We start from the raw sequence: 24386 nt of genomic DNA, 5'->3' as shown, positions 1-24386 counted from the left end.
AATATTGATGTTCGTCCATTCCAAACTGAAGTTCGCTCATTAAAATCCTGGAAATTGGAGCTTTAAAAACAGATGATTACGATGCATGTTGGTGTAATTGCATTAATCAAAATCGACAGAAACATTTATTAAATTATAATAATATACAATTGAATATTCGTCAGACTGACGTGTTTCGCGAAGCTAATGTTAATGTTGTTTTAGTCGCCGCGGCACGCTCCATCCCGACGTGGCTCGCTGAATTACCCTGAACAACCCTTCTTGGTCTCTCCTGGAAATCCGGTCGCGTTTCCGCGGCGTTTTCCAGTTGGCCGTCGATAGCCGCCCTCTCGACCGGGACCGTCGTCAAACGGAACGCGGCCACGTTCGTGCGTGAACGGTTCCTTAAGCTGGCAGCCACTTAGAAAAACAGCGCGACAACGGATTAAACTGCCTGACCCCTTTTCATCGACCTCTCCCTCCTCCTACACCCATTTCGCCAGGTTTTCCCGGCGACAACCCGTTCCCAAACCCCTTTAGCGCTGCACACATTCAAAAAATAGAACGATGCGTGAAACGTTCTGTTGGCGTATGGATTTTCTGTAATTTCTTTATGTATTGGAAATTGAACATTTTGCGATCGGTTGGCTATTGATTTCGTGTTTCGTAATTTTTGAATTGTTTGACGGAGAAAGTTTGAATTCTATAGCTTTAAGGAGTTATATAGAAAATTTCGTACATAATTTTCATTGAATTTGCTACAGTTACAAATATAATTATCGTATATCTCCAATCAGTCGTAATGATTTTATATTTTCTAAATGAATGAATCTCGAAAAATTACAATTTCAGGAGTGATTCCTTTATATCGTATCGCCTGACGTTTCAGAAGAAGAGAAATATTACATTGTCTGTCAGAGGCTTCTTTGTTGCTCTAAATGTTTATTTAACACGGTTGCGACAGTCGGAATAAAATACATGGATTCTGGTTGTCAGGAAATCTATTTAAATGTGGGGTAACCTAATGCAAATTCCATTTATAGGAAGAGTTTCTTGTTGGATGCGAAGGTACGAGGCGAGCGCGGTGAACGAGCGTCCGCCGCGAAGTTCTTGTCGGAACTTTTTCTACGGTCCACGTAGAATTTCAAACAAATTCGAAACAACCGATCGTGCCTTATCGCTTCCGCAGCGAGATAGTTCTCAGGAGATACAAGCGCGCAGGCTTAAACTGCAGCGCCCCCGTCGGTGGTAGAAGAAAATACCAGTCGGTATCAAAGTCTAATACCTTACTTTGCAACTTTCCTAGCCGGCCCGATAATGCATTCGCCGAAACTGCCAACTAATCTTGATCCAGGATTAATCTTCCCGTACCTGTCTCCCACGCGTCGCATCTCTTTGTGAAATTTCCCGGGACAAAAGGTTAATCGACGTCGTCGATTGATTTTCTAATGAACGGCTGCCTTGTACAAGTTAAGATCACACGGACACTTTCAAAAGGATGCATTTTACTTTCTGATGGCTGGAGGACAGGGCAGTATATCGGGTGAGCTAAAATACACATTGACTTGTACGTTGTATCTGAAAAATATATTAAAACAAGATTGCAGAAGATCATACCACTGTGATCGTGAGATTAGAAGATCGATAGCTGAAGATTAAAAGAAATGTTTAAAGAAAATGTAGTTGAAAAAGTCACGTGACCAATTGAAAGATTCTTTAAACATAGCTAACTAGTATCGCATGGTATTATTGGTTGCGTGTTTAATGGTAAATAATGTGACACGAAATCACTAGCTTCCTTTTTAAAAGTAAATCCGACCGATAATATTAATCAGCTTCAAACAATCCAGCCGGCAATCACATTTCCCAACAACTTCAAAGATAATCGTTTAAATGTGAAAACGATTTTAAAACGATTTCCGGCGACGAACGATTACAGAGATCATAGCGGGATGTCTAGGATTTAAAGCACGGCTGTGCGTACGGCGATAAACGAACGCTATGGAATATTTAATAAACGGTTGCTCGCGCGCACGCTATTTTCCTCGATGTTTCGCAGCCGCTTTGCGATCGCGCGTCGCCGGGGATGGTGGAGAGGGAGGATTCAATGTCGCGCGTTTTATTTGTATAATCCCGGCCGGACAAAAGAATCCTATAATATCGGGAGTCCGGGGCTCATTAATTCGTAAACGGCGTTAATTCCGGTCGCTCGAGCAATGAAAAGCAATTACGCGATCACGGCGGAACGGAGAGATCGTTCGACCGGTGAGCCGTGAATTTCGTTCGCGGAACGAGGCGGGGCTACCCCGAAACGCTGCGAGTCGGGCGTCGATACGAATATTCACAGACGTTCCTCGCGCGAAATTTAAATTGGAGGGGGGGGGGGGAGGAACGTGTCGACTCAAAAGCTTCCTCGGCGACATGCAGAATTTAATATTCACCCGGAATGAATCGAAACGAAGTAGTTTCGAGCTAGCTAGCCTGCCAGAAACACGTACATGCCGGGCGTCACGGGTAATACCGTCTGGATGAACGCCATCCAGGCCTGTTTCGTTCCTGTGTCGGCTGCGATATCGGTGTAAAAGGTTGCCTGACACTCGATAATATCGCCTGCCGTGTAAACAAGCCGCCGCGTAGGTGAACCTGTCAGCCGATCTTCGCCATCTTTCACGATCAATCGCGATTTTCAACGTGTCATCATGATTTTTTTTCACTCGGATCACTTGCACGTTGAAGCGTATACTTCGAGGTTTAATCTTATGTACTGGAAGGTGAAAACGTTTCAGGTTAGTTAATATGAAGGTAGATCCATTCTCGAGGGATTAATTTCGGCCTTTATCACAAGATCAGTCGACATTTTCAATATATTATCGTCATTTCGTTTGAACAGGACCACTTGCATATTAAAGTGCCCACCTCGAACTTGAAATTCGTGTAATAGAAGTTGAAAAGATTACAAATCGATCAGAGGTATCAATTTCTGCTCGCGGCACGTCCCACGTTCGATAGGAATTTTTAATGTATCAATGCAATTCCTTTCGTTCGTAACAAATATCACAACCAGGGAACAAAGCACTTCCAGCAATTTCTCTGAAATCCGCTAACAGGAGAAAAGTATCATACGCGCGGAACAAGGGCTAAATTATAAGCTACGCGTTTTCCGGCTCAGAGCGAACCGGGCGGTTCGCTCTTATACGAGTGGACTTAATCGGACCGGGAGCGGTGCAATTTTCGTCGCTGAAGTAATTGCCGGCATCGCAATTTGTAAATGCATAGCTGCGTTACGAATGGTTCCTTTCTCATTATTCAGCAACCGGGCGCGTGCGTGGGCGGAGCACTGGGTCAGCACCCCCCTCCGTCCCGCTACGCGCCTAATTATTTCTTTAATTTGACGAGAACAATGCGCCGCGTTGTTTGATAAACGGCGCGTTCCCATGCGCCGGGCCCGTTCCATCGTTAAACCTACGCAGGTACATACTTCCGCGCTAATTGCGAAAATACTTTATTAATCGAAAAACGCCACGGCGTCGAAGATAAAAAGAACCGGGACGGAACACGTTGAAAAATTGTTTTCGTCTCTAATGACATCGTCCCGTAGCACCGCACGAACCCCCGCAACGTGTTCTGGGTCGCGTAAATAATGAATTTCAATCCTTGGATAACGACGGTTACGTTTTCCAACGGAGAGTGTCGCGCGGGTGCGCCCTTTTCCGCCCGTCGCATCGCGTCGGTTGAAATATCGCGCGCGCCGACGCGCGTACGATAAAAATAGAAACGATAGTTCATCCGTCAGAGCGATAGCTTGATACATTTCATATCGGCCGGCCAACGCCGTTATTTCGTTGCTACCACTCCTACCCCAACCCCTACCCCTACCTCTTCCACTCAAGAAACATCTGTTTGTTATCAACGCTTCATAGTTATGGATGAAACCATCATTCGTATCTGCCAACTGGAGACCCGCGCCGGCTTCCGTCTCCACATGCCGCGTGTTTCCGAAGAAATTTGTCCGCGAGAAGAAAGGAGGATGGATCAGTGGTATCTGGCAACGGCGGAAAACAGCCACGGCTGTGTATCATTGTCATATTCCACTTAACGGTGACTTAAAGCGTCGCATATACACGAGATGCAGGGAAATGGAGACTTTGAGGAATTTGTTTTCGTGACTGATTCTTTCGAGCGAAACTTGCGACGCGCTTGAAAATGAAACGAAATGGTTTTTTTTTCGTTTTTGTGAACGGGGGCTAATGGAGAAAGTGGAAAATTTTCCATCTACGTTCTTATAATAATACAGCATTAGCGTAATTATAATATTATCACGAGTAAAAAGGGAAAGAAGGGGAAGAAAAGAAAAGCCAGAAAAGTCGTGTTAACAGGAACAAAAAGTTCTTTATAACCTGAGAAATATTAATTCATCAACTCGTGTTCATTGGAACTTTTATGCAATATTTAACCACTGATTACGTTATAAGCTACGAATACTCCCTTCCAATCAGCCTGTATATATTCCTAAAATATTCTTACACACTGCTCTATGTTCCCATTAATTTTTCGGGTGCAAATCCGGTACATTTTTACAACGCGTTTGATGAGAACTGAAACTTTTGGAACGGCTGATTTTTCCATAAAAGTATTCAATACTACGTACCCCCATGGGAGCGGCGGTAGAATTTCGTTCGCCGTCGACCTAACTTTTCCGATTTTAGAAAACAATAGATCGTTCGTTCCGGTATAATGCTAGAATAATGCTACTCGTTATACCTGGAGATGCAATCGAATATATCAGTAATCAGGATCGAGCGATTCACGCGCGGGAATCTAATATCACAGAGCTGAGGTGTGAATTCGCGAAAAACAGTGATCACAATAGCCGGGAGACGAGTTCGTTCGCCGGCATTCAGCGTGTGCGCCGCTTCGAACATTTCCCATTTTTGCGTCCATTAACGCAATCAATGCTTTATAACGCCGCGCGCGTTCAGCCTCGGCCAGCATTGGCGGGCGTTTCGTCGAAATAAAATTCTCGGCGTTAAACATTATTTACAAGGACGCGCGTGAATTCGACGATTCGATTGTAAAAATCGAATGAGCAAATAAAATCCGCCCCTACTCGGACAATATTTATATCTTTACCGTTGCAACGGCAGCGTGTTTTATAACGATTCACCAGGCCGCGCGCCGGTTAAATGATAAAAGTTGCCGCGGATAATGGACGAAGTCGTCATCGAGCGAAGAGATTCCCCGGGAAAATGGAAACAAACGACGGGGAAGGAAAATCGCGGACGAAACACACGGCGACTGGCACTCGATTTTTCACGTTTTTACAGATTCCGTCGGTTACCACAGCTCCGGAGTTGAACGTGAACTGTTGCAAGATGTTGAACGAGACTTCAGAGACTCGTAACGAGTTTGAGGAACGTCGGGTCCATGAAAGTATGAACATGGGTGCTTCGCGGAAACTTCAGGATAACGGACATTAAGATTCTTTCAGGATTGCTTCCGCGTCTTCCGAAGTTTCTTCTGCTTCTGCGCAACTTCTGTTATTAATTAAATTCATTTCCTGGTTTATTGCCCTTTTGGAACAATGCTCGAAGAATGGGAAAATGGTAATTTGGTACTGCGTGCCCTCGCAGCGGTTGGAGATCTTAGAAATATCGACGAAATACGAATTTTAATAGTATGCGATACGTTTTATGATTGCCCCGAGTTTACGATTCCTTTAAAATTCCCTATGGAAATGCACGCTCGCGGGCAACTGACAACATATGAAAATACAAGAAACAGAAAAAACATCCTTGGTTTCCCCGATTACAACCAAAAAAAAAAAAAAATAAACAAAAAAAAATTTGTGATCGCCCTACATCGGCGACCTTCCACAGGTTTATTTGGGGGAGCTATGGGATCTCTTATCGAACGCAACCGCCGCCCCCGACTACAACCGCGACAACGTTACAGCCAGATACCGTACCTGGAAACAAGTATCACGTGTGTCTTTTATAGTTACGGTATGCAGTTCTCTTTCCAGTACATTTCCCAGGTTTTTTCGGCACCAATGGCATCCTTTTCAAATAGACAATTCCCCCATAGAATGTCCCCATTGGAAAAGCATTTCGGAGTCGTCGCGGTGCGTACTACGACCTAGACTCTTGCGGCTCCGTGTTTTCGGCCGAGAAATTGGTTCACGGGGGAACTCGGGTCCCTCGAAAATAACCCCGGGCACGCGCAACTTCCGGTTGAACGATCCTTTTGGGGATTACGTACAGGGGAAACGGTCCCGGGAATCGTAAAAATCTCGACGCTAGCTTTTAGCCTTAAGAGGGTTAAATGAATAGGAATTTAGGTGCTGCAGCTGTACCAAAAGTTAGATGACGTGCTTTAAAATTGTTGTTTAGATTTAAATTGTCACCGTCAACTATTGATAGAACGGAATAACTATCGGACGATCAAATTTTGTTTGCCATTTCCTTTAGATCATCCTAATTTCTTACACCTGCATCTTAAATGAAATGTTTATACTTTCTTGATATTCAAATTTTCTTCGGATACCTTTCCAATGTGGACCATTAAAATTCCCAATTAGCATTAGAACACTGCCAAAAAAACTCCAGAATGTACGGATGAATCGAAGTTTAATCAGGCGTCGTAAATACAAAAGACAAACGAGGCGTGCGGAACAGGTGACGCGGGCTCGTTTCCAATTAGCGATGGTATCTTGACGAGATTGGATGACGGGGCGGCAGAGGAACGCGTCGCGGCGTCGAATCGTAGTCGTTTGCGGTGGTCAGAAACGAGTGACGAATTTACAGCGGCCGCAAACTGCACGCCGACGGCCGGCCCGTGCGGTCAGCTCTCGGAGCTGCGCCGCGTTGAGAGGGGCCTCGGTTGCCGTGGTGCGGCTTTTCATTGAAATTCATTGGGGAGGAAAAAAAAGCGGAGTGTAACCGGGCAGCGCGGAGAAACGTGGCCCAGTTCCGGCGTGGACGCGCCACGGATTCGTCGAATACGCTCCGGCAACCAAGGACACGCACAGCCCTGCTCGAATATCTGCCGGAATAGCTTATTGGACAGTGAACGGGACATTGATAAATTAATTCAGACGGATAGGGATCATACGCGGATACCTCGTGGTTGATTATGCGGGGCACAGATGCACGGTAAGCGGATTAAATGCGAACTACCTCGGGACATCGGCAAGAAACTTCCGTCTTCGGCCACCATGCAGAGTCTCAGGCAGTCCGTAAGTTACCAGTCGCACATTGTGCGGGGAAGATGAGCATCTTTGCGGAATTAGTTTATCGTTGAGAAGATTAGGATACGGAAGGGAGAATGCTGAGTGCGGAAATTAAATTGACGATTTTTTGGGCGCAATTTAGTGTCTACTCGCGAGGAGATTATAGATTTTTCGGTCTTTTAAATATTTGCTATATATCATTTATAATGTTCCAGTTCGCAGTTTCACGGTTGTCAATTGTTCCGAATTTTTCCATTTTTCATTTTCTATTTTCCATCTTCTCGCTTTTACAGTCTCGATTCTTCAATTTTCGAGTTTCCCAGTTCCCCATCCTTCTCTTTTCTAAATTTCTAGTCTCCACCATTTCGGTATGATAAATCACAATTCCAAAACGGTAAAAGCATTAGCCGTTCCGCGACCGCTCAATTACCAAATCTCAAGACATTCTCAATACCATCGCATCGATTATCCCCGACAGCGTCGATTTTCAGACAAAGGTCCCACTACTGACAAAGTTTCCCAAGTGTCATTGACGAATCGGTATGCGGCGGTCGTTAGAGGAACGGCTGCAGAACCTTCAGTCTTATCAGTTCGCAGAAAGACCTCATTCGTAAATCGTTTGCGGGCCGCTCGCATTTCTTCTCCACTTGTCGCCGCTTTTGTCCGCCGTTTAAGCGTAGTAACTCGCGACGCGGAAGCCGATCGAATCGATACTCGGAGGGACGGGTGTCGAAGATATCCGCAGAAAATTCTTTTTCGACTCGGTGTGTCCCTCTTTCCCCGCCCACCAGCCGTGCACTGTCGTTATCCCAGCGAGCGGGTAATCCGAAACCGGGCTATCGATAGAGTCAGCCATTTTCCTATCAGACATTGGAAAAACGTGTCTATCGAATTGGAATATATAACGCGGCCCGGAGGTGGAAGAGATCCGGGGGAAGGATATGATCGTACGTGGTGGTTTCCACGTATCATCTTCCTTCTCCAGCCAGTTTTCTGCCGCCCGATTCAACCGGCTCGCGAGCCTCCCATTCTTCTCACTCGTTCGTGCACACCGTACCGGAGAATATTTCTTCTTATCGACAAGTTGCAATAGCGGAGCCCTGGAATATATATAGATATATACACTTCCTGGTCGCTTTCTTCTTAAGATCGGATCTCTTCAACGAGGCAGAGTCACGGGAGCAGAAGGCCGGGGAGTATCACCTCCGTACAACTTCTTGTATCCTATCTATTTTGCTTCTCTTTTCATCCTTTCATCCCTTCCTTTCTTCCTCTGTCCCTTGTTTCTTCTCTCTTGTGGCGGCACCTTATACTTCTCGCCACTAGAGAACTATGAAGATCTACACGTCTTTGCAGTTCCTATTTCGAATCGATAGTTATATTATATGTTTTTATATATGTATCGGTAGTTATACTAACAGTATTATTGTATATATATACGATTATACTCTGATTTATGAAAGAAGAGCTCTTGGAGGTAGATCCGACGTTTCGCGTTGTCGACTAATCTGCTTGCGTGAATCCGATCTTGTTTTATTGAAACTGTAATATTTCTAATAAAATTGTTAAATTGTTATAAGAACTTCACGGTTTTCGTTTGTGAACGCAGCTGTGAAATAGACTGTTTACTTGATTCTATTGACTGGGCGCCCGTAATAAATGTCGCGACTGCAGACGGATTATCAAATTCCTGGAAAATAATGTGAACAATGTGAAAATATTTTATTTTGTATATATGCAGTAATGTGCAATTCGTAAATCTTCATTATGTCAGCCTTGTGTACAAGGCATAGATTCACTGGGAAATGTCACCAACGATTTGATTAGCAAATTTCGAACATAACGGACTTTCCTTCTCCCCTTTATCCTTCCTTTATTCCTTCCTGGTAGCGCTGCTTTAATTACACTGGTTCCACAACCTTTTTCTCTCGACTTTTCCTTTTTTCTTTTTCTCTTCATCGGGTAATTAGTCTTGCATAATACCGTCGCTATTTAAATCACGGTTTGTCCCATGTTTAAAAAAAGGAGGAGACAATTTATTTTCAACGAGGCTCGGTCACCGCGACCAACTTTGCCTCAGTTTTTTCATCCCCTTGAGGATGACGGACGGGTGGACGCGAAGTTTTTGATGAGGCCACTGAAAAATTCTGGGGAACTTTTATCAATCAGAATACTTGGCTACTACCTTTTGATCTCGTTAGAAGGTTTACGGTGAGGAATAGACAGGGTAGCGAACGCAGGCAGAAATTTGTTGTCGCGTGACAATTTGCGATTGTTTGGCTATTCAGCTCGAGAGGTTCATAATTTGCAACTTTCTGGTCAAGATTACACAGGCATCGAGGTATACATCTTGTATAATCTTATATTTTCAATCTGGCTGTACTTTGTTTCCAAAACGCGCGTGTATCGCAATAATGATAGTCTAAAAAATGGTGATTCAGTGTTCACCATTCTTTTTCGCAATCTCGTAGGATGGGTATTGTGAGTAGGGATAGCTTATCGTGACGAATTTATTAACATATTAACGTATTTAATGTAAGTGCAAACACTTCAGCAGGCGCGCAGTTCCACGCCACACTCACACATTCATACACACAACGCATATACGCTCGGCCACCCTACAATCTTAACCCCTTAGCTTGCACGCTCGAGTTAATTCGAGCGCGCTAAACAGGCCAAACTGTGAAAATAACAATGTGAAAGCAAAGAAAAAAAATCGTTTTATTGATATTTATCATTTACATGGGATTGTACGCTATAACACTTATTTATTCAAAAATAAAATATAGCCTTTTTCCATGGAACAAAAGCGCAGTATATCAAAATTGATTTTTTTTGGCCGGTGTTTTTAAAAAAAACTGTGCGTTAAGGGGTTAATGATCTAAATCATTATAATGCAAAACATTGAATAATTTTTGAAAATTTGTTCGCATTAACGCTTTATTTGACAGATAAAACAATTTTTTTGACAAAAAACGATTTGAAGGTGCTGGTACGTCGCATAGAAAATCAACAAGAATGTAAAGGGTTAAAATACGAGGAAGGATATGTTTTTGTTTCGATTAAACTCACACGGCTCACAGTAAATTTCGCGTGTTCCATTGACCATTTCGGTAATGCCGTCCTACCGCGTGGCGCCTGTAAGCCACATTGTTTCCATGTAAACCGTGGCCGGGCGAGCTTTACGCGCGCGCGACTAAATAAACCCCCGGGGGGGGGGGGGGTGGTTCGCGTGATGACAGCCGTCAAAGGCTCTTTGAATTATTGAAACGGGGAGACATGTAGCGAGCGGCTGTTGCCGCAGCGTTTGATCGAACGAATTGGGTCTCGCCGGGAACTTTTATCGCCATTACCATTGACGGAATTCTGCCTATTCGCACTCAAAGGCCGATTTTGACCATTGATTTGGATATGTTTCGAATATTCTCCTGGAAAATTGCGTCGGCTTGCCGCAAAATTTCGAAATTGAGTTTAAGTTTAATTCTTTAATTTTGTGCCAGCAAATAGTAATTTGTTCGTTTCACCTTTTTATATTTCCCTTTAGCTTATTAACCCAAAAGTTAAGCGAATAAGATTATTCCTTTTACATCGAACGATCAAGCAAGCTTCAATTCAACGTTGCGCAGCGAAAGGAAGATGATTAGTATCAACAAAAGTGTAACACGCTGATCAAGAAAATTATTTTGCAATTGGAATGAGAAAATGAGAGGAAACTGAGTAACAATATTCGATAGACATCCGATAAAATGATATGAACGTAAATTCGAAAGAAAGTGTTTGAATTACATTTACCTCACAAGGTTCCATAACGAAACAACGAAGTTACATCGGCAAACCTCCGTTCAATCTGGATGAAATTTCCCATAATCAACGTTCGCTATATTATTCAACCCTGGAGGAAAGAACAGAAACAGCGCGGCGCGCGAATAATTTCGTCGGGTCCGACTTTCCATTCTCGGGAGGGAGAAAAAAAGGGCCTGGATGTTCGAACGCGACGGAACGTCGGCCGGACGAGCGAATTTATTTGAAAATTATGGCAGCGATGTTGAAAAATATACGGTTGGGGGGCATAGAGCGTGACAGAATGAAACGTCTGGCTCGGCCAAGTGAATTTACAGGTTCAGGGAAGATACAGCGGCCCGAGAACCTTATTTTCTCCGGAACGAGTTTCTCCGGCGTTGCGTTGTACATAATAAATGTAAATATGTATATAGGGGGATATCACAGCAGCTACTCGCACACACGTGCGCGACCGATGGCGTGCGAATCTGAAAAATACTCGCGCGAACACGGGGAAGCAGCAATTCCAACGGTTTCTCGCAAATAAAGCGTTGAGGGGAAACGGAGAAAAAATTATTCCGTGGTTCGTGCCGGGTAAAATCTAGCCGATGCAAGTGTCTTTAAACGTCCATTGTTAATTACATGCGGTAAATTTGCTAAGGGCCCGGTTAAAACTGCGACTAATCCGGCTTTAAGTTCTATGGTTCTTCCTGCTCGTACCTGTTCTGTAGTCTTTTAAGAGGTTAAAGTACCGTTGTCAAGAGAAGAAACTGCGCGGCCTCGGAATTACATCTGGAGCTGGCTGAGCTTTTTCAACTGTGCGCCTGCGTTTATTAATACTTAAAAAAAAGTCCAAGTGGAATTGTGCGATTCACGGGAATTTCATATAAAATTTAGTATGGAGCGTGTATATAAAAGCCAAGATTACTCGTCAAAATTAGTAACGTTTTTCCGCAGACTTCGATCTGAGAAATATTTATTTCCTCGAGCAGCTTGTTTATATATGAAAATAAATTTATCTTCGAAAACTTTTAAGCTACCTTTTATCTTTAATTTCTGATCTGCAATGTTTTATATCATCTTACCGTGCGTTACATTCAAATGCTTCTCGAAACAGATCTCCTTAACAAAAGCATTTCTTCAGGGATCATTAAAAGCTCTCGCATCATTAAAAATACCGGAGATATTTTGTATTCCAATATCGAATGCATTTAATAGCATCAATAAGCCAGGTCTGAGAAGAGTTTCCACCGTATCTGTCGTTCGAATTAGACCAGTTGTAATGTATTAGGAACTGGGGGAAATAAAATGGGTTCGGGACGTCCTTCTAATTCGTCGTCCCTCAGTACCATTCTGCCTAGGGCCGCGTTTCTCGATTCCGGCCCGGGATCGTAAGCCGCGCGCCAGTTTCCCATTCGATAGAATATTTCTTGTCGTCGTCGAGTCGCAATAACGCTCCTGGAAGGCACTCGGTCGTTCGAGAGAACGCCGATCCCCCGGACGGGGAAGGATTTATAGATACGGAAGCGCGTCGCAGCACCGTACGAAATCCTGTATTTTCTTCCTCCACGATCGCGGACGAGCAATCCACCAAGATGCAACGCGACGTGCATCGATTGTCCGGTGAAACTGCGGATTAGGCGATCGATTGCCGTCCGACCGATCACTGTGCCTGGAACACTGGTATATAACTGTCTCGACTTTTCTACGATATATCCACTTCAGATCAGGATAAAGCGAATTCTTGCCGCTATTTTTGTATAATCAATTGTAGATCGGTTTAGATCGTCTCTTTCGAAGCAGATGGAAAGATATATAGCATTCAAGTTGATCCACGGATCAAAACGGTCTTTTGTATTTTACTAGTCGCTACGCGATGATTTGAGACTTTTTCTGACTCTTTTTGTGATAATCCATAGAATTTTGTCCCTGGATTAGAAATAGTAAGTTATGCAAAATTTCCGATTCGAAATTAGCCGAGTGAATTGAATATTATGTCATGTGGGATTTGAAAATTTGTTACTTTGTAGGGCTTGTGCATATAATTTTATATAATTTTTAGTTCCTTTCTAATTTTATATTTCCTCATCTTTCAACTACTAGCTTTTCTATTTTCTCTTTGAAAAATTTCTTTGTATAGGTTCAAAATATTGGAATTAGAGTTTAAAATCCTATTTTCCACGTTGTAACTCTTAAATGCGATATTCCCGGTAGCTCTGATAGTTAGTGCACACGTTTGTACGCCGTTAAACTCTGTTTTCCGTGTTCCTAAAGAAGATATACCTAATTCGCGTGTCCTCTAATAGAACACAGCCGAAAGCGCGACCAAGCTCGTGACCCAATATAACTTGCGTGGCCCTAAAGAGAATCTACACAGACCACTTAGCCAGTAATCGAATTTGATTCCGGAACGTCGAACCGTGTGTCAGACGATCGCACGAGTTCCCCGTCGCCGCGATTAGTCACAGAGAATAGTTGCTCAGCTCGGAATGTTTGGACTGATCCTGTAACGTGAACTGTCGTCGCTCTGGACAAACGGAACCGTTCCAAATTAATCGGTCCCAGGCGGAGGGCCGACGAGACATCTGTAACAGTCGGAAACTATCGTTGCTGTCGTCCGAAGACGTCGCTCCTCGACGACTAATGATATTTCATAAACGAGTTACTCGCAGGTTAAGCCGAATAACTCCACTTTCTGAATGTTTGGAAATTTTCGTGGTAAAACGCTTTGGCAAACGAATAGTTTAAACGTTAGCTAGACTAGCTTTTTATGAAAACTAAAATACTAACAACGGATAATTGTGTGAAATACAAGCAGACAAATCATATGTATCATCATTTATAATTCTACTTGTGTTTCTTCTTTTTTTTTTGTTATTATTCAATTGTTTAACACGTCAACTTCCATGATGATCACTGATAACTGAAGCTACCGAATTACTTGAAAAAACTTACAATAAGAAAATTGAGTAACTAAATAATAAACTAGTTAGACGAAAGCTTAACATAAGAACTGTGTACTCATATTCCACGAGAGAAATATTAGTAGCACTACATAAAACACTGAAAATTCTCGTGGCAATCAATGTGTTAATGTTACACGTTATTCACTATCATCCTACCCCCATCCTACACGAAACATGCCAATTCACGCAAAGCAGATTCCCACTAAGGAAATCTTCCCTAACTTGCTCGAGGGATTGGAAAGCAGCCACCTGATCAAGAGAAAAAACAAGATTATCTTCGCAAGAAACACTCGATCCCCTGAGCTAGTCCGATCGCGCGGTATCAGCCGGGCAAGAACAACTGCGAAACGAAACGCTGTTCTTCGCCAGCCGATAATGCGTTCGCCGATAATCATTTCCGCCGGAACCGGTAAAATAATCCGGCTGGCCGGCGCACGATAACAATTTTATCAATTTGCCGGCGCCCAAGCTTGTCCGCTCAATTGCATTTTTTCCCCGGTTGGCCGAAAGGTTTTCGCGGGAAACGGTATTTTGGAAGGTCGAGCGAAAATGACAGCGGCGAACCGCGCAGAATTTATTACTGTTTGAATGAAAAATATTTCTCGTCCCGCAGAAGGCTCCGTTTCCGCTCGTTGTGACTTTATTCTACCTGCGGCGTGTTTACTGTCCAAATTACGCGGCCGGTAATGGGTCGATCGAGCCGAGCGCGAAAGAATAATCAATATTTGATTATAAAACAAGGAAGCTTCGGGACGGACTCGCGAATCCCGTTGGAAATCGTACGCGTCGGTCTCAGACATGTGCAGTTTTACTTTCCCGTGAAATGACAATGTAATTTGCGGCCCCTTCCGCGCACGTGGAAGATGTTCTCGGTGAAATCATCGAGATCTACCGGGTGTTCTGTGAGTCGTACTAGCGTACCTTTGTATTCTGACGTGTCTTTTTCACTTTGGAACTTTAACGTCGTTTCATTCAATTATATTGGGTCACCCCATGAATAGTAGTTTTTTTATGCTTCTTTCATTTTTCGAAGTCAACATAAATAAAATTTTGTTTGATCTAAAATGTGTATTGTCCTTCGTGATTTACAATTCCTTTCCATTTTTTTTGGACTCGCGATGCTTTGCTTTCAAAATTTACTTGTCCGTAGTAGGAAGTACACTATTGTGTAAGTTTAATAGGTAATACTCTGTTTAAATTAGTAACACAATAAACGTATATCCATTGTTTTTTACAGTTGCATGACGTTATATTTCATAAGATAATAGAAAACGTATGGACACACGGAATTATTGCGGAGCAGTTCGGTTTCATGGAAATCAGTTTGGGAGCTCGGATGGATGAATTTGTATAATCGACTACGGCGTGCGCGATTCATGATGAATAAATACTTGTGCCCGTATTTATATTCACGAGTACTGATGAAATTGAAACCAACGCCGCCGGTGATTATTTGAAAAATAAAATAAAATAGCGTACTTCAAATGATTGATTCCGAATAAATTATATCGCTCGTTTATGCAGGATTTTAATTTACGACTTGAAGGCTTTTGGCGTGATAGCTGTTGTCGATTCGAGTGTGGCGCCGATATTTCAGGGAAGGACAAAATTAATTTCTAAAATAGAAACACGCGTAAATAAAATTTTTTCCTTGCATATACAGATAAAATATGGATTTTCTGTTAGGATTAGATTCTCAAAACACGTCATAGAAAATGGAAACGAGAGTAAATAGACGTCGAACGAATGAAACGCAGTCGGAGACTCGTCGATGTCGCGCGACTCCCTGACAAGAGGACGAAAACCGAGCCGGCTCTCCGTTTGACGAACAATTAAGAGCTTCTTATGAATATTCAAGCAGTCGAATTATTCGACGCATCGGCTTTCCATTCGGTTGTCGAGCAAACGACACCCGCCATCTCAACGATCTCCGCAATTCAGCCTGAAAACAGGGATCGTCGCTGAAAGGGGGGTGAAAAATATTACAAGGGTCGAAATAAAATGCAAATAACCGCGTATGCGTATCGTTTAAGCTCGTCCATCCGTCGAGCTAGTTTGACAAATGTAAATTCGAGCTTTCCTCGAACATCTGGCCACGTTTTCTGCGAAAAGAAGCGATCATGGATTGTAATTGACGAATGAAAATTCTTAAACTGGCCTTCAACTTATTGGAAAATCACAAGTAAAATTTTAATTCAATGAATATTTCATATTAAGCATTGTTAATGTAGAAAGAGATACATTCGTTTCCCTTTTTCGCTGAGAATATTTCACTTACATATTCTGCAATAGCTTAACTCTACTTTAGTTCTAGTTTTTGGATCGGATTTTGAAACTGCCTCTGGCTATGCCCCACTCGAGCGCAATATATTCCAGCAACTTTCGTACTTGCAATATTTATGTCCAATTACTGTGTAATAAACGCAACATCATAATAATAATATTAGTTTCAAATTTCTCGGAGTTGGCTGTTGCAGTTTCAGTGAAAAATTTATTTCATCTCCATTCGCGGGGAGCAGTCTGCTTCGTGTAAAATGTTTAAAAGAAGAAACTAATTAATCGCTTCTCGCGTGGAGAATCCACGTTAACATTTGCCGAGATTATTTATTTAATCCTTCACTACATCCTCGCAACAAATTCCTCAATATCAGCCAGTCATTTATACTTTCAATGAATTTTCATAAAAAATATTGTCTCGTTAATTAATTCACTCATGTGATTCTATACACGTGTAATTATAATAGATAGAATTAAAATCTGTATACAAAAGCAATTCTATTGTAGATCAAAGTGGAAATCCGCTACGCGTTAAAAATCCCTCGATCGAAGAGAATCGCGCTCACCAGTGATTAAAACGGACAACAAAGATCAGGGTACAGTTAAAAATCGGCTAATTAAAAATATGCAAAATTCGGCGAACCTGGGCACATTAAAAATTCTATCATATATCAAGATCAATTCTACCACATGGTTATGCATTGGTCATGCGTTAGTAATTTCTCAATCAAACAGAATCGCTTTTTCTCTCGGGAGGTGTTACAGTTAAAAAATAATTACGGCGTTAAAAGTTGAAAATTCTATTACAGATCGAACCGTTCATCCTCCGCGCGTTAATAATCCCCCGATCGAACGGGATCGTGCTCGATAGAGACGATTGAAATGAGCGGAGACCGACGTGGCGGCAGTGACATTCGGAAGGCGGGCTCGTTAATAAATATCGTTTGTATCGCGGCCATGAATCAGCCAGCTCACGTACGAAACGGGACGCGGAGCACGCGTGCACATAGACGTATGCATACTGCGCCGCGATAACGACGATGATGCGGACGGGGGTGGCGTGGGCGACGGTGGTTAGGGAACGGTGGCGTCGGTGGTGGCGGTGGTGGCGGTGTTTGTAAAATACACAAGTATTATATGGCAAGACGGCAGCTCGGCCCCCACTTTTGTTTGCTTTCCTGCATTATTCATGAGCGTACTTATAAGCCACTATTGCATCGCGTTGCATCTCCTCCGTTTTCGAGGGGGTTTCTGGCTAGAAAGCTGGCGCACAGGGGGAGGCAGGAAAGAAGGCAGGGAGAGGACGGAAGCGACACGGAGTGAGAAAAAGCTGGGACCACGTAGTCGGGAACGTAGTCGACGAAGAATCGACTTCTAGCATGAACCCACCAGCCGTAACGAAAACTTTATCGGAGCGGAGCCACGCGGTTAAGCTCGGATCCGGCTTTAGTCCGGTATCGGCTTTGCCGTAGCTAGGCTACTTTTAAGACCGTTGAAACCGCTGTTCGACGACGATTACGCGATTAGTAGCGTTCCACGAACGACGCCATTTCTCATTGTTCCCCGGGAAAGAATGCGGTTTAATTATTCTTCTGGGCTGTAGGAACTGAGTACCCACCGCTGCGACAATTCTGTACGATGGAATTGCGACGTCGGATGGGCTTTATCGGAGTTGCGTCGCACAATGAAGTCTCGATGAAATTGTGGCGTACCGGTATTAAACTGTTTAATGACTGCTATTTGCATCCTGCAAAAGCTGGTGAATATTTTTATGGTAGCTGGTTACACTGGTCTGCATTGTTCGACGAGTAATAGTATGCTCTTGCTTGCTTATTCATCAGTTTGGATTAGTGAAGCACAGCATATATGAGATTTGTCAAATGTAAAATCTGAAATAAATCATTTAAACGTAAAGTTTCATTTTCGATGTTTCGGCTCAACCTCTGTAGGTGTTAATGTTTGCGAGTAGAATGTTTATGGTAATCGACTGCAACAAATTTCCATCTTCTACCTCGAAGTGTGAAATAGATTTTTACGATCGTCGCAAATCATCCGGCTTCAATTTGTGCAGTTAATGGGGTCGCGCAGCGGTGAAAACTTTTTAAGACTCGGATTTAAAGCGGTCGGACAATAAATATCTTAATTAAAGCGAACGCTTTCGTTGCGAGAACAACGTAATAAGTGGCCCCACGACGTTGCCGACGATCGCAGAATCCGAATTATCCCGTCGAGCGGGCGGGATTCGGCCGACTTGCAAGAATCGAAAGTCTGATGCGACACGAATGATTCATGCGGAGTGTTCTCTCTGTACGTGACGCCGAGAAAGTATGAATTTCACCTGACGCGGTTACAGGGACGCTCGTGTATCTCGCACGCAACTTGTTCTTTCGTTTCCCTTTTCGGCGAACCGCGTCGCGGAACAAAGAAGCTTTCGGAGACGAATCAATTGCGTGTTCCTTGGAAAATTTCGTTCCGAGAATATAAAAGGATTTCTTTTTTATTCGATTGCTAATAGATTTTTCTTTGTGAGTGTTATCATTGCAACACTGTGTTAACTACTTTGGACCGCGGTTACGAAGAGGAAATTTTGATTCAGGAATTTGGAAAATTGCGTGGTGTATATTGTAAACCGATAGGAATGGAAGCTTGAGAAAGTTATTTATTTTCTGGCTAACGGATTATTTATTTGCGGATAATCTGTAAAGTTTACGAAAAAGTCGGCAATCTCTTTTGTTAAATCTGCAGAGCGTTTCAGAATCGCGCAGACGATCCAGATTCGGCTTCCATATCCCGTCTTTACGAGGTATAGGAAACAGGTAATGCAAAACCAATGTAAGCAAATCTCCTGATAACATACCAGTGGAGAGACTGCGCCGACGAATATATGTAAGGAGAGTCTGCCGACTTTCCTGGTATCGACTTTTCGTTGCGGTTCGTATATTAGATGCGGTGGGTACGTCCGCCGATCGAAGATGAATTTTTAGTTTTATTTTTTTTGGGGGGAATATTCGAGGAACTTTGATGTTTAATGACATTACAAATTTTAAATATTACAATATATACGCGCATATGTGATGACCAGACTGATGCAAGTGAAAATCACGAAAAAGGGTGTGAAGACTAAAAAAAAAGAGCAAATGCTTTGTATAGAAGTAGGACATCTTCTGTCCCTATATTCTTTACTAGAATAATAAAAATTCCGTAAAGTAATGAGCAAAGACTGCCAATTACAAATATTGTATTTGTATTTGTATTTGTATTTGAATTTGAATTTGAATGAAAATCGGGAAAAAAACAATCCCAAAAATATGTTTTGATAGTATCGGAAAACTGAAGCAAAAGTAAAGATAAATCATGGCCACCAAAGTGTGGCGTAAAATCACGTAAGATTCTAGTCCCTACGGGTACAGGGCGAGTCATTTATTACAGGATTCGTTGTCGGTCGTTATGATTAAGCAAGAGACAGGGAATAAATTCCGGGACATCGTGTAAGTGCCTCCGAACTCTCGTACGGCAGCGTTACAAGGACAAATATTTGTCGCTTTTATAAACGAGACTTTGTAGAATTCTTTCGAAAGCAATACAAATAGTGACTCGTTTTTGTTCAACGCGTTATCATATAAAAATATTGCTCCGAAAGATAAAGAAGAGAAGTACGATGGTTGCCTGTGGTTGAAAATCTTTCGACCAAAGATAATCGTTCATTATTGAATACATGTTAGCCGTGCTAGGACGTGTGGAAGTATACGATAGTAAGAGTATCGAAGGGCTCGGGTACGCGTATTACTTGAATAGGAGCTTCCTGAAAATTACGGGAACGTGACTGGAATCGTTCAGGGTAAGTCTACACTTCGCTCGAAGTGAATGTAGCAGTTCTACCTTGTAAAAGCTACGTGGGGTTACTCGGTTACTGTGACTAGCCTTTTCTATGGCTCTTCTGCTGTGTACGCTTCGTGTCACAGGCGACTAACATACACAGTACGCAACACAAACGCGTTTAAAATAATAGTACACAACACATGCTTCCCAGAATTCAACACACCCCAAACAATATGCTATACCACCGTCCGTACTATTGTTTCCTTCGAATACAGTATAACATATTGCAATTCCCAGAATGCTGACATTTCATGCTTCAAACCTTCGTATCTCCGGGACCGATTAACTGATCGACCTAAAACAAACTGCAGATTAAAGAGCAAGTGTTCACGTTACCCTTCTATCTTATTAGAAACAGTCTGAATTCGATATTTTTGAAAAAAAAGGAATTTACTAATGCCGAACTACAACCAAGCTACAAGGAAAATGGGTAACCAGAGTGTTCATACCGTGTCCATGGTACCAAACGACATTAGGTACGTTTTCGTTGATTGAAAAGACACATTGCGCAACCAGAAAAACGTTTCACCGTTTAATAGCACGTAATGGGTGCCAGCGTTCTTACTTCGCTGTGTCTATTAATGTCCCCGCTTCCCCGTTGGTTCGCTGGATTTCCATGATTATTCAGCGAGATATGAGAACGGGACGGTTCAAAGGGTTCCCGAGCCGTCTCGTTTCCCGGAGGAATAGGCGGAGGACGCGGCAGTATCATCCTGCTGTAAAAGGGGCCGGCAAAAATGCGTGTACCGGAAATTCGACTGAACAGAGTTGGAGGCGCGTGTCGGTGAGCAAAGTTTCGTCCCAACACGCCAGGTCTCCAGGCGGTCTGCCGCGGGACAATAAATATTCGGCACGTGCGGGCTGGCAGTCGCCTACTGGAAATCAGCCGTTTTCACCGTTGCAGCCAGGACTCGAGGCTCGGCTACGAGCGATAAAAAGCGTAGAAAGTTACGTGATGTGTGTCACATCCATAACGCGCAACAAACACGTTGCGGAGCCGTTGTTGCCGGTGCGGTGCGTGTATACCTGACCGAAGAACGTCTGCGGATCGGTCGGCTTTCACGCAGCTCCCGCAGCGGATCCTGTGACTGCGGCTGACAAGGCGGGACATGCGGGGAAACTTCGATGACTTTTGTATTTTACGCTGATTCATGGGATATCGTAGATCTCCTTTTGAGTCCTTCCTACCACAGCAGTGATTTATATAATTTTTAAGAGTATACCTGACCTTCTGGATCTTATATTGGATTATCTTAAGACTTTGATGCTCGTATTACTCGAATTCAGCTGACATAATCTATTGCACGGATTTAAAAATGAATTCCCTTGAAGTTAGGAGATCTGTGAAGGTTAAGAGGACATCGAGGAAAATTACTTTTCAGTTCTTATTTCCTTAAGAAAATTACTTTAATCGTATGTAATAAACTAATAATTTTAGTCGCAATAAAATTAATTTTCAAATGTATATAAACAGTTGACCCAAATTCGAATAACATAGCGATCAAAGCCTTAAAGCCAAGGTATGTAAGTATTTACCATCCAGATTCGAAGACAGTATCGCGAAATCCTGATGTAAACGCAACAACCTTCAGTCCCCAGTCTCGTTCAACGGAAACAAACTCGTCAAACTCGTGCACCCGTTGAAAGGCTTTCGCAGTATCCGCTGGCGAGTTGGTTGCGCTGGGACTTATATTGCTGCTTGTAAAGGAAGAAGAACGGCGAGTCAAGGGCTAATAGTCCGTCGCTGCGGAGCGCTGCCATTAAGACTTTCCGCTGACAACGACATGACACCGGCGCGATATCCGCGGGAACGACGGATACCGGACAGCCTGGCCGGTCGTTTTTTAAGAAACTTTTCGTTATCTGTCCCCGGGAGGGAGAAATCCGCAATAACGAGCGGAACGCGAGTTCAACTTTTACACGACTTTTTATTATCACGCGAGCCTCCCCCTTTTTCCTACCAGCCATTCGCCTTTCATCCTCCCCCCTCGCGCCCGCACGTCCCAGTTTTACCTTCCCCTCGCCACCACCGTTCACTAAAAGCTTTTTATTCGTTGTATCTTCCGACGAGCTGCTAATTTACCGCGGGCAACCGACGGCCCATGGCTCAATGAGTTTTTACGCGCCTGAAGCGTGCATGAGCGTATACCGCCAGCTGTGCCAGTAAATATTCCACTTCAGACCGTGTAATCGCGATCTCTTAAGTTCTGAATACCCGACTGTCTACGCTGTCACACGGAGCGCCTTCTTAAACAATCTTCGAACACGAAACATCTATGGAACCTGGTTCAGCGGAAATAGTAGAACCTGGATCAGCGTGGATTACCGGACTTGCATTAGTGAGTTTATATAAAAACTCTGGGACTACTCTATGCAGGCAAACACGGAGGAATCTGGGTTAGCGATGTGTGGAAATTGAAGGGATTGCGGAACTATTTTTGATGCGGTGTGTGGCGATTTTTGGAAAATAAATTTATGTTATTCGTTTATTCGCAGTGATTCTAAGATTTTTCATTTTATATTGACACGATGCATGAAAGTTTGAATTATTCCAAGGTTTGAGGTGAAGTAATTTATTGTCGTGAAAGAAGTGTTTATCTATGTCAATATTAATAATGTAATTAGGCAGCTTCAATATTTTGCAATTAAACGTATTCAATTCTTCATTTATTGTGGGTAAAAGATTTTGGACAAGAAGGGTAACAGATTTTTAACGATTTAATTCGTTCGTGCTAATCCTTACTCTATTTAGGATCCATTGCAAAGCTACATTGGAGTCAGTCAACGTTTAAGGGAAGTCCCTCTAAGCACCGGTCGTCAACAATGTTCCAGGATTAAATTCTGCGTGTATACAGTATTCTCTTTGTATAGTTGTTCAGCAGTAATACGATTGCAGAGAATAATGGACGGGATTTTGCGATTGTTCGTTGCTCGTCGGATAGCTGTCCTGTTCTCTGTCCATTTCGCGACTACCCCATTTACTGAAATTCCATGATTATTAAATTACTCGGTATACTTTCTTCTAATAAAGGTTCCCAGAGGTAGCTTATTCTACATTTCTTTTCCACGGAATTCCAGAGTTCCACGGGGAAGTCTGGAATTAAGGAAGTATTTCCCGGTGTAACGCAATTAAGGAAGGAGTTTTCTGCCCATCGATGTATACAGTCGTCCGCCGGGAGTTCGAGATCGAAGGTGGCGGATCATGGAAGAGTTCACCCTTAAGTGCTACAGGTGACTACTGGTGAATTATAAATGATTGCTAAAAATAGAGACAGAAACGTAAACTATCAAATAATTGAAATTGTTTGAACAATATAGTGCAGTGGTCGACGAACTACGTTTCTAGTCTCTGAAGTAAAATCGAGAATGGAAGTAAAACTTCATTTATAAAATTTTACATGCGATTTCTTACACACAATAAATATATAAAGCGTTCACGTAATGAACTGTAAATACCAATTATAGGCTGCACTCACGTAAAAACATTCGTTTCTTCGCGTTATTATATTTAAATATACCAAGAAGTTCTCATTCGGTATTATAGAAAGACAAATAAAGTTCATTGGTGAGAATTTTTGAGAGAATTCGGCAGTATAATATTGGGTAAGTTTAAATTTTCTGGAAAGTCATACGGAAAATTTATTCGCCGAGAATTACACGGTAAAGAAAGGGTTAAGGGGTGGATTGAATTCTCGACGTGGTCATTTCGACTCGTTCAGATTTATGTAAATGCGAGAGCGCGTCGCTTGAATTAGTATGCGTGTCGTCGCGCGGATGCGTCATAGGAGGTTGTGTCCAGCTTTAGAAGCTCGAGGCGAACGAATTGATCGGCAAATCGGTTATATTAAACGGACCTCACGCATGCACACACGGCGTCCCCCGTTTCATTATCCAGGTAGATTTGACGGGAATCGATTATGAGGCTGTCTTTCAGGTTAAACGAGTTTCGGCCTGACAGAAGTGTTTAATTTAATCGTGCTGCTTTGGCCGACCCGCGCCATTCGAACCGTACCTACGTGAATGCTCGGGATCGATTAGACGTGAATAACTAATCTCGCTATCACAATTATACGAGAGACTGGCTTCAGTTATGCGGCGTGCCACGGATTTCCCGCGTTTAACGGTCGAAATTGAATCTGTTGTTGGACAGATTTTCTTCGTTCTCCAATTAGACCAAATAACGACAATTCTTTCTACATTAAACAGTAGTAGTTTGTTAATTATAAACAGATGCTCAGCGATAATGGGGAACTATATGCAAATGTCTTTAATCGGTG

At 42.8% G+C, this 24386-nt stretch overlaps 1 protein-coding gene across 1 annotated transcript in view; it reads left to right on the top strand.

Moving 5' to 3' along the window:
• Positions 1 to 6799: 6799 nt before the first annotated feature.
• LOC116431764 (uncharacterized) overlaps positions 6800 to 24386 on the top strand; it is a 57915-nt gene continuing 40328 nt past the window's right edge. The window contains exon 1 of the mRNA XM_031987635.2: positions 6800 to 7213. Within this exon, the coding sequence (XP_031843495.1) occupies positions 7124 to 7213 (90 nt within the window). The 5' untranslated portion in view covers positions 6800 to 7123. The remainder of the gene's footprint in view (positions 7214 to 24386) is intronic.

This window comes from Nomia melanderi, chromosome 3 (genome assembly GCF_051020985.1).
Source record: "Nomia melanderi isolate GNS246 chromosome 3, iyNomMela1, whole genome shotgun sequence".
Lineage (NCBI taxonomy): Eukaryota > Metazoa > Arthropoda > Insecta > Hymenoptera > Halictidae > Nomia > Nomia melanderi.
This window is presented reverse-complemented; position numbering and strand designations above follow the sequence as displayed.